Source organism: Crocodylus porosus, unplaced genomic scaffold, assembly GCF_001723895.1.
Source record: "Crocodylus porosus isolate Cpor-Errol unplaced genomic scaffold, CroPor_comp1, whole genome shotgun sequence".
Taxonomy (NCBI): Eukaryota; Metazoa; Chordata; order Crocodylia; family Crocodylidae; genus Crocodylus; species Crocodylus porosus.
This window is the reverse complement of record NW_017728886.1, coordinates 10,382,713-10,392,613: the sequence shown is the minus strand read 5'-3', so window position 1 is coordinate 10,392,613 and position 9,901 is coordinate 10,382,713. Positions and strand designations below refer to the sequence as shown.

Genomic DNA, 9,901 nt, shown 5'->3' with positions numbered 1-9,901 from the left:
CGCGTGTGAGCCAGCAAGTGTGTCCCGGGCCGGCGGGAGCAGGGAGGCGTGTGCGTGTGCGCGCACGCACAAAAGCCGAGGCGAAAAAAAACAAAAAAAACAAAAAAAAAAAAAAAAAGAAAAAGGAAGGGGAAAAAAAGAAAGGAAAAAAAAAAAAAGAAACTCTTGGAAAGCCGGGAGCAGCCGCCGGGGCCGGAGCCGCCTCCATCGGATCCCCGGGGGCAGCGGTGCAGGAATTCAAGCTGGTTTTTTTATTTTTTTGGTGGGGTTTTTTGGCCCTCCCCCCCCCCCAATCGCATCGCCTGTAGGATCCTGGGGGTTTGGGGGCATCCTTTATTTGTATTTTTTATGCTGCTCCTGCTTTTGGGCGGCCGAGGCTCGCGCTCCCCCGCCGGCCGCCCGCGGCTCCCCCGGGGGCCCCCGGCGGGCAGGCGCCGGGCCAGGAGGATGATCGCGCCCTGGGTGACTTTCGCCCTGCTCTGCGGAACTTTGTGCGCAGGTAAGGACGGGGCCGGGGCCGGGGCCGGGGCCGCCCGCGGCTCGGCAACTTCCCGGGCTCGGCGCTGCATTGTCCGGCCTCCGGAGCCGGCGGGCTGCTCTGCCCTTGCAGCCGCCGGGCGCGTGTGCGTGCGTCCCGCGAAATGCTACGATCCCGTAGGGGTTTTTTTTTGGTTTTTATTATGACTATTATTCCCCCCCCCCCTTTCTATTTTTATAAGATGACTCATTTGCTCTGATTTGTGGCAGGCTGATGGAGCGGGGAGAAAGTTGTGCGGGCAGGGCAGTGGGGCTGGTTTAACACCCCGCCGCCCCCGGGTGATTTGAAACCCGAGCGCGGGCGGCGAGGACCTCGCCGGGCGCGATGGAAGTTCATGTAAACACCGGCGCGGCTCGGGGCCGGGGGGCGAAGGCCACGCTGCTCAGGGATCCTGCCCAAGGTTTGGGACGAGCCCTTGGGTGCTGGCTTTGTGCACCGGGGCGGGGGGAGGCTTTTCTTTTAGCCCGAGCCGAGTCCCGGCCGCTTTGTTGTGCGCTTGCATGGGGGGAGACGTCCCCCCTCGGGCGGATTGCAGCGCCCACAACAACACGGCTCGGGAGCCTCATGGCTGTTGACGTCCTGGGTCTCGGAAGGAAAAATGCAATGACTTTAAAGTCACTTGCTCCCCCTCCTCCCCCGTCTCTTTTTCTTCTAGGGATTTCTGTGTTGCAAGGGGAGGGGATGATTTTTCACGGGGCTTTCATTTCATGTGTGCTCCCCCCCCCAAAAAAACCAAAACAAAACACAATAGGCTCCCCCTCCCCTTCCTGGCTTGATCTTGATTTGATCACCTCTGGCCCTCTGGAAGGGCTGCAGGGTCACTTGTTACCTTGTCTCCGTTTCCAGGCAGGGTGGGGGTGGGATTTTATTTTGGGGTGTGCACAGAGGCTCACAATAGGTGGTTGGAAGGAGGGGTGCTGCAGCTGTGCCCTTCCCCGGCTCTGTGCAGGGTGGGGTATGCAGCCTGCTGCTTTTGAATCTTGATTTATTTAATTTTTTTAAATCCAGGGACACACACAGCAGGCAGGGACCCCCCCCGACCCCCGCTTTTGTTGCCTGGTTTCCCAGGGGATCCTGGCCCCAGGAGCATCCCCCGGCTTGCAGGGGGAACCCGGGGGCGGGTTTGTTTTGGAATGTGCTGCGCGCTGAAGGCTGCCAGGCTGGCGCTGGCGTTTCTTTGTTCCCAGTGCCCATTGAACGTGCGGTGCCATCGCCTGCACCCTGTGCCGTAAACAATGCCTTCTCTCAGTGGTTCGAAAGTCGCACCGAAGGTGCTGGTGATGCTCATGTTGGGGAGAGGAAGCAGAAGGACAAAAAAAAAATATATATGATGATTTGGTGGCGATCAAGCCAGCCAGGGCTTTTATCGAATGGATGGGACACTTGTGTGTACAGCTTTGTTTCCTTGTGTTGCAAGGGGGGGTGTGAGCGAGCACATTGATGGCAGCGCGGAGTAGGAGCAGGTATTTAGGAAGCAGCAATGATGTGCCAGCGTGTGCCGTCAGGCTTCGGGGTTTCTGCGATCGCAGCCTCGCTGTCGGCTGGGAAATTCTAGGATGTGCATCGAGGAGATGTCTGCTCTGTTGTACCTGTTCTTGTTGTGGACCTTTTTGACTCCTTTTAAACCGTGGGGCTTGCAGATGAGGGCCGTGTCTGCTCCTAGTGTTGCTTCTAGTGACAGAAATATCGGAATAAAAACAAACAGCAAAAGGAAGTTTCTTTAAAAAAATAAAATAAAATTGACTCTGAAAAGTTGCTAAGTGCATCCGGTTATAAAAAAAAAAAAAAAAAAGGGAAAATCTAGTAGGAGATGATCACCTAGACCCCCCTCCCTTGAAATATTAATACAAAACCAGTGTGTGTGTGTGTGTGTGTGTGTGTGTTTTTGCTTTGAAAGCTCTTTGTGGATCATCAGCTTGGAACTGGAGAGTTGTAAATCTCTTCATATTTTGTCTTTCCCATTTCTTACATTTGGGAATGCATTTAGCCACAGGAACCTGTTGCCTGTGCAGTTTTCCTATACCTCAGTGAGAAAAAGGAACAAAGTTGTAACATGTTGCTTAGGATTCACAGCTCCCCTGCCTTGCAGGAAATATTTCTTGTGTGTTATATTTTAGGACTGTGCAAAAGTGGTGGTGGGGCTTTTTAAAACCAGCCCAACCTCCATTGTTGATGGCTTTCAGTACTACCTCGGGTGATTGCAATAAAATAAGCACAGACTGCTATTTTTTTTTTTTTTAATACTCGTTGTGTGTCTAACTTTTGGAATATCGACTGTTTGTTGAGGAAAACATTATGTTCAATTTTTGCCTTTTGTTTGAAAATTTTCTGCAGCCCAAATGTTCAGAAGTTGTGTTGTAATCTGTGAAATTTAGAAAATGCAGAAGGTGTAAGAGGGTTTGTTTTGCAAAACACATTGCTAACACATTTTGTTGAGACATTACAGTATTGAAACTTGCACCAAAATAAAGTACCACCAGGCAGCAATGAGCTGAACATCAGATGGATCTGGGCTCCTCTTTCAGGATGGTGTATTTATCCTCTTCTGCTCGAGAAGGGGACTGGCTTCATTAGCTTGCTAATTAAACACAGTGAAATGCCTGGCCCAAGGTTAATGGCAATAGCCTTTAAAAAGACAAAACTCTTGAACCTGGTGTTCGGTGTGTGCGTGTGTGTAACAACTTACACACATACTTAAATACAGTGTGTGTGTATATATATATGTTTGTGTGTATGAATATATGTGTGTATAACAACTTGTATATATGCGCGTGCGCACACGCTCTAATGATGCTTCTCACTAGGACTGAGACTGTGTTAAGGGTTTATTTCTGTATAAATGCATTATTCTTAGTGGCAATACAGAAAGCTCTCAGTATCTTATGCAGGTTGTGGTTTTCTTAAGGGGAAAACAAAGCATCTTATTATGGCTTCCTTGCCTTTCGTGGGTAGGTGGTGGGAGAGAGTGTGTGTTTATTCGGCCGAGTTAAAAATTCAGGTTCCCTAGAACAATTAAGGAGTCTAGGGCAAACCCTGCCATCCAGCTGAAGTATTTATACACTGAAATGTGTGCCATTTTCGTGCGTCTTCGAGCAGCCTATCCAGGCACTATCAGTTTCCTTACTATCTCATCAACTGAACAGAAACAGCCAATTAAAGCCGAGCTCTTGCAGTACCCACAGTCTTGGCTGTCACCACCCTCCTTTCCACTCTGTTCTCCATCAGCAAAGAAATGCTTGTCTTTTTTTGTGGTTTAGATGATGCAACAGGCCTGCACCTCCCCTGCTCCCACTGCATAGATGCTTCAGAAGAAGGAAATAAGCCCACCTCTTTTTTTGTTGTTATTGCTTCCGTTTCTTTGTCTCCCTTTCTGTCCAGCATGGACAAAATGCATGGCTTGCCCAGCGTGGTGATTCAGTGGTCAATTCAAATCCAGCAGGGCAACTCAAAGGACCGGGTTGTGGTTGACGGGATTTATACCTTTTAGACCCACTATGCGAATCTGACTTCTTTCATTTGTGCTGCTCTTCTGTCTGTGAGAAGGTCTTCAGCCCACTGTCAGCACCTTATTTATAACAGGAACCAAATGGCGTTTTTGCAGTTCATCTCATGTGGAACAAAGTACTGGTTTTAGACGGGGCCATCCATAAAGGGGCTGCGTGCTCCACCCATGTTGGGTATAGTCCTAAAAAGTCAGCAGACCTTTAAAATAATAACGATATCACTGAATCTTTGTATGGCATTGCACTCAAAAGCAGTAATTCTGGATCTTGTGTGTTCCAAGGCCTAGTTTCTGATAAATGCATGAAATTGTAGCTGTTGCTTCTGTTAATCAGCTTTGCAGTGTTGGCACTAAGTTTTGTGGGGGTTCAGAGACTGGAACCAGAGTGCTTTGGTTACCGAGTGTGTCCCAACGTTTTCTGCTGGCAGCAATATCTTGCAAGCTTTGTAAAGCTCAGTATCTTCCAGCGAGGGCTTGGTAAATTGTTTTAAGCTAAACCTAATAATCTGGCCTAAACATTTTACAAGTGACTGCGGGTTTTAGATGTCTCCACTTCTGATTTCTCAAGCTCCAGGCACCTTGAAGTTGGGTTTGTGTTCAGGGGATGCTCAGCTGACACATTCTCCAAACAAGCCTTCCCCCACTGCCTGGACATGGATAAATGCACAACATTTGAATTGTCAGATAAATGGTCAGCATTGAGGAGTAGCCTTGTCTGTCTGAGATGCCTCTCTAGGCAAGAATGGGGACAGGAAGAGAGGATGGCTTGCCGGACTTCATCAGGACAGCTGGGAGATCAGAAGGGCTGCTTTTAAGGATTGTGTAACTATTTACAGATTGACAAAGAAGCTGCTCTTAAAAACAGAACCCTTGGGAAGCCGTGTTTGTTTGGGATCTGCTTCAAAGTTAGCATTTCTGTTACTCCGCTGAATGAACGATGAAAAAAAGAGTTATTAGTTTCTTGGTTAGCTAAAGGAAGCAGTGTGGGCCGCAGGGTGTAATTTCGTGGAGTTACTACAGTGCTTCTGGCTGGGTTGCTTTCTGTGTGACAGTGTTGTGGGGAAGTTGGGAAACTGGAACCACAAAGAATAATCTCTGCTTTTCAAGAAGTGCTGCCTTTCTTTTATCCTCTCTCAGCCTTTGATTTTGGAAGGAGCGGGAGGGAGGGCTTGATTTTTCTTGCTTGGCCAATGGAATCCCCCAGAATTGAATAATTCAGCCTCGCACTTGGCAGTCTTTCCTGGGCTCCCATTTAAGTCCTTTTTGCCTGTTCTTTCATGTGAAGATTTTCGCATCAGTGAAGTTGGATGTCTTTAAGGGAGGCATTTGTGGTAATGTCTTTGGCCATTAAAGGCTCCCCCCAACCCTTAAAGATTAAGGCTCAGCTGATGTCCTCTGTCTTCTTTCCATTATTATTTAAACCTGAAATAATTTGAAGCTGTTTAGCCATTTGTAACTCTAAGGTAGATTAAATAATACACATCACTTTTCCCTCAACGTTCTTTGCAAGTTGTCTTGGAGTTGTTGAAGTCAAAGGGGAAGAAGCTGAATTAAAGATGAAGCGTTGCATTCTGCAAACCTAGTGATTTTTTTTTTTTGCTTAGATTTTAATAGAGTGTTTAGTTTTTTCTTTTTTCTTTTTCTCATAGTGTTATCTTCTCTGTCATGGAAGTGCTTCTCCTATTGAGACCTGAAAATTCAGAGTAGCAGTTGCCATTGTACACTGTGCAATATTCTGTGGCCAATATTTAGGTCTTGGAGGGAGAAAACACATTATTTTTTTTGGTTTTAATAGGACGTTTTGTCACATCACTGCAGCGAGAAGTGACACGTCATAACACATTCTTGTATTGCATCATTTGAATTATGATTATATGTAGAAGCCTCAACGAAGACCTTGTTCTTATTCTGCTAAATACCTTTTAGAGCGTAAACCAGTCCCTGCTGCAAGGAGCTCAGAATCTAAATCGGTGATTCCCAGCTAACATGCGGTGGCACCTTGGGGTTCCTTGAGACCCTTTCGAGGGTGCTGCAGGGTGCCACACAATGTAAGCACTGGTAGGTGTGCAAATATGATTCACAAGATAACCCCAGAGATTTCAAATAGGAATCCATAGTGTCCAAAACATTCAGACCTGTTATGGGCTTTGAGTTCTTTGCAACAGGTGAATTGTTATTATTTCTCATAGTCAAAAACCGAGTTTAAACTAAAGCCGACATTTTCCTAGGGGTTCCTTGAGTCTTATCTGCAAGTGCCTTGACTCTAAAGGTATCACTGATTTAACAACAGGGGGAATATTATTTTTCTTACTTCATCATTGTGGGACTGAGACAAAGTTAAACTAAGGAACTTAGATTATATGGAGTTGTGTTATTGGTGATGATACTCTCTGTAGTTGCTATGAACAATAGTTTAAACTGTGTGAGGGTGGCAAAGGTAATATTTACTCCTCAGACCTAGGCAACGTGGTCAGTCTCATAGGAAGTCTCATCTTTTTATGCCAGAATGACTCCAATTGGAGTTTCTCACTTCTAAAAACAGGTTTGCCAAGTGTGTGTCGTGCTGCTTTAATCAGCTGTTGTAGCCAAGTTCAGCTCCAGCAAAGATGCAAATTTCTCCTTTCCCGTTCATTTGTGTTTCAGCAGTTTTAAAAGTTGCACATCTCACTGGATTATCGATTTAGGTTCCAGTTCAACGACCAGTGGCATATAGGTGATTGCTGCATCGGTGGGGAGCCTCGTTTGAGTTGGTAGGGCTCTGTGTGGGTATAGCTGTCCATGCTATCACTCACATGGTTGGGATCTCATTTTGTGCTAAGGTAACGTATGGAGAGCTGCACCAGCTCTTGTCCTGTTGTGTCAAGCCTACTCCGCAGAAGACAGGCTCAGCCCCCAAGGCATCTGTAACTTAATTTCTAGGAAGGGAATTATGCTTAAAGAGAAAAATATTGAGGTGCTGAACTAAGACCACTAAGAAGCATATCAGTGCTTTATCGGAAGGGTCATTCATGCCCCACTTCAAATGATACTAAGCTATGTCTGTAGGTATTTGACTCTCATTACCATAGCATTTTTGCATCTCTTTCATGGATTTATTTTCTTAGCACCCATGTGATAACTCCTAACCCAGGTGCTACTATCCCCTTTTATTAATTCAGAAATGAGGCATGGGGGGAGACTAAGTGAGTTGCCAAAGGTCTGTTAGGCAATCAGTGGCAAAGCAGTTTCCTTTGCTCCCAGGCTTCTCAGTGACACTTGCCTAGCTTTCTTTTCTCTAGGTGAACACCCCACCCGTGAGACATTCCTCCTTCTCCGCAGAGGAGAGAAGTAAATGGCCTGCCGTGTAAACTATTCCAAGTGTCAGCAGTGTTTTCATTTCGTCTGATTTCAGATGCCTGCTGTTATGCTTGCAAATGTTTTGAATAAATGTTTGCCAAGCCTACTTCTTCCAAAGCTTGCTCTGCACTATAAAGAAAGGTGTGTCCTTGTCCTTTCAATTGGTTGATGCCTGTTTTGTATATCTCATCCTTACAGTTTTTAAAAAATACATGTGGGTACTGGAGCAAACCAAGGAATATATTTTGAACCCTGGACTTTGTTCAGTTGTACTTTTGTCTGTGTTGCTGTCAGTAGCAGCAATGTTGGTAGGATCCTTTGGGGTTTAGCAACATCCTGTTCATCTCTGGCAAAGCCACAGGAAAACTCCTGAATCCTGTGGTTGTCTAATCTCTAGACTGCGAATAAAAACCAGTATCAGTATTAGTCTAGTTACTGCCCAGTGGTGGCATGTGTGCAGTGGATAGATAGCTTTGTATTTTCTCTTGCATTTTTTTTCTCTCTTTTCCTGTATCTTGTATAACCTTCTTGTAAACACTGGCAGGAGTTTGCCTTTTAATTGCGATGACTGTAGTGCTAACTTGGGGGCTTGCTCCCACGTGTGAGTTTAGGAATCCTGAGAGAGCTGAGAGAAGGGAAAAGAGAGATTCAGATATGTCTTATTTATCAAATGATTAAGATAAAAGAGCCACCCTCTTTCTCGGATGTGTCCATTTTTATATGTTTATTGGAATATACCGGAAACACTTTCTAATTTGGCTTTTTAGAAATATTTTGGGGGCATATATTCTACCCCCAGCAGAGACAAAATTGAATTCCTTAGGGAGCAAGGTATGCAAACATGTATCAGAAGTAGCAAAGCATTTAATCAATCCCTCTCCTTTTTGTGAGTTTATAAAAACCATTTCATAAAATGAGTGCACTTCAGGCTCTCTTTTTTTTGTTTGCAAAGCCTTTTAGTGCCATTCCTGTATTTTTGTGAGCTCCTGCTCACTTCTGAACACTGATGGCAATTTCTATTGTTCTGTTGAGTTGTCTGCACAACTGCAGTTCTCTCCAATAGCTCTGCCCGCTATTGATACCTCCTTGAAACTAGGACATTTAAGCATTGCAAAGATGATGTCAAGGCCTTTCTCTGAGAGAGAAATCTAAATGCTACATTATTAAAGTTGTAAAGAGTCGGTGGTATTGGTGTTGGAAGAGGCTGCCAACTAAGATATTATGTAATCAAGAGTGAGGCACTTTGCATTGCCTGTTTGTTTGAGACCCTTCTAATATTATACATTTTTACACAGAGCTTTATAGCTGTGACCAAGGGTGATATTACAGTTGCCTTGAAACAAGGCTGTGCAGCCAAATGTACGCCTGGTGTAACTTCAGGGGCGGCTTTGTCCCAGTGACTTTAGCTGTAGAAGGGATTAAACTGGAATGTGAAGTGTGCGCATTTTTCTTTTAAAGTCCATTTATTTTTTCCCCCCCTCTCCATAATAATGAGTGACTGATTGAAACCCAGCAGACTTTTAAATCCCTCCAATTAGCAGGCAGAATATTTAATGGGTTAAGAACACTCATTCCCCTTTACGTTCAGCCTGAGAAATTCAGTCGTCCTTGGGGTTTCAGAGCAGAAGTATCAAGTTACACCCAAGCCTGTCACTGAGTAGCCCACTGGTTCCCTGGAGTTCAAGCTCGGTCTCCCTGGCTCTCCCGCGCACGGACTGTACGTCAATAAGTCGTTTTTATAGGAAAGGGTCTGTATGAGCCACAGCCATGGCTGAGACAACACATGTTCCCAAATATGTGCTCCTGTCATTTTGGATCATTTGCACATCTGTTTGGCAGTGATCAGCAATTGGAGACTAAAAGACAATTTTGAGCGCGTGGTAATAAACCCCATTTCTAGAATACGCGTTGCGATCAAAGGAGACGTTGCAATGGCTTGCAAACATTGATACCCCCTAATTACTGAAGGTTGGGGCTCAGGAAAAGGAAGGAGACGGTGAGCATCTTGTAATGCATGTTACATATTTGATGGTATATTTTGTGTTTTTCTGTAGAAATGTGATACGGCTGAGGAATTTCAAAAAACATGGTAGCAGGTAGGGGTTCTGGATTCTTAACTGTGTTAATGGCAGTAGAGATGGACACTGCATACATGGGAGCTGTAATAATTCAATACTTTGTGCAGTCACATAATAGAAGTGGCTCTTTGTACTTTTGATTACCTTACTAGCTGTCAACCTCTCCCCCCACACCCCATCCATGCTCTTTAGTGCTCACTCTAATGTTCGAGGCACCTGAATGGCTTCAAGCAGATGCAATATTTTTAAAGCAGCCTCTTGGGAGAAATGTCTTCACCTCTTGACTGTTATTTGCATGATAGTAGTACCTAAGTCCTTCAGGTTTACATAGGAGCTCCGTGCCTTTGAGGTGGAGGCAACTGCCTGTTTCTTACTGCAGCTGAATATTCACTTAGTGCAGGAGTGTTTAACCCTGGGTCGGCAGGCGCCTGGCTTGTCGTCTGGCCT

At 45.4% G+C, this 9,901-nt stretch overlaps 1 protein-coding gene across 1 annotated transcript in view; it reads left to right on the top strand.

The window, feature by feature from the left end:
• Positions 1-138: 138 nt before the first annotated feature.
• Positions 139-9,901, top strand: part of ACVR2B (activin A receptor type 2B) — a 138,650-nt gene continuing 128,887 nt past the window's right edge. Inside the window, exon 1 of the mRNA XM_019530226.1 lies at positions 139-499. Coding sequence (XP_019385771.1) covers positions 349-499 — 151 coding nt within the window. The 5' untranslated portion in view covers positions 139-348. The remainder of the gene's footprint in view (positions 500-9,901) is intronic.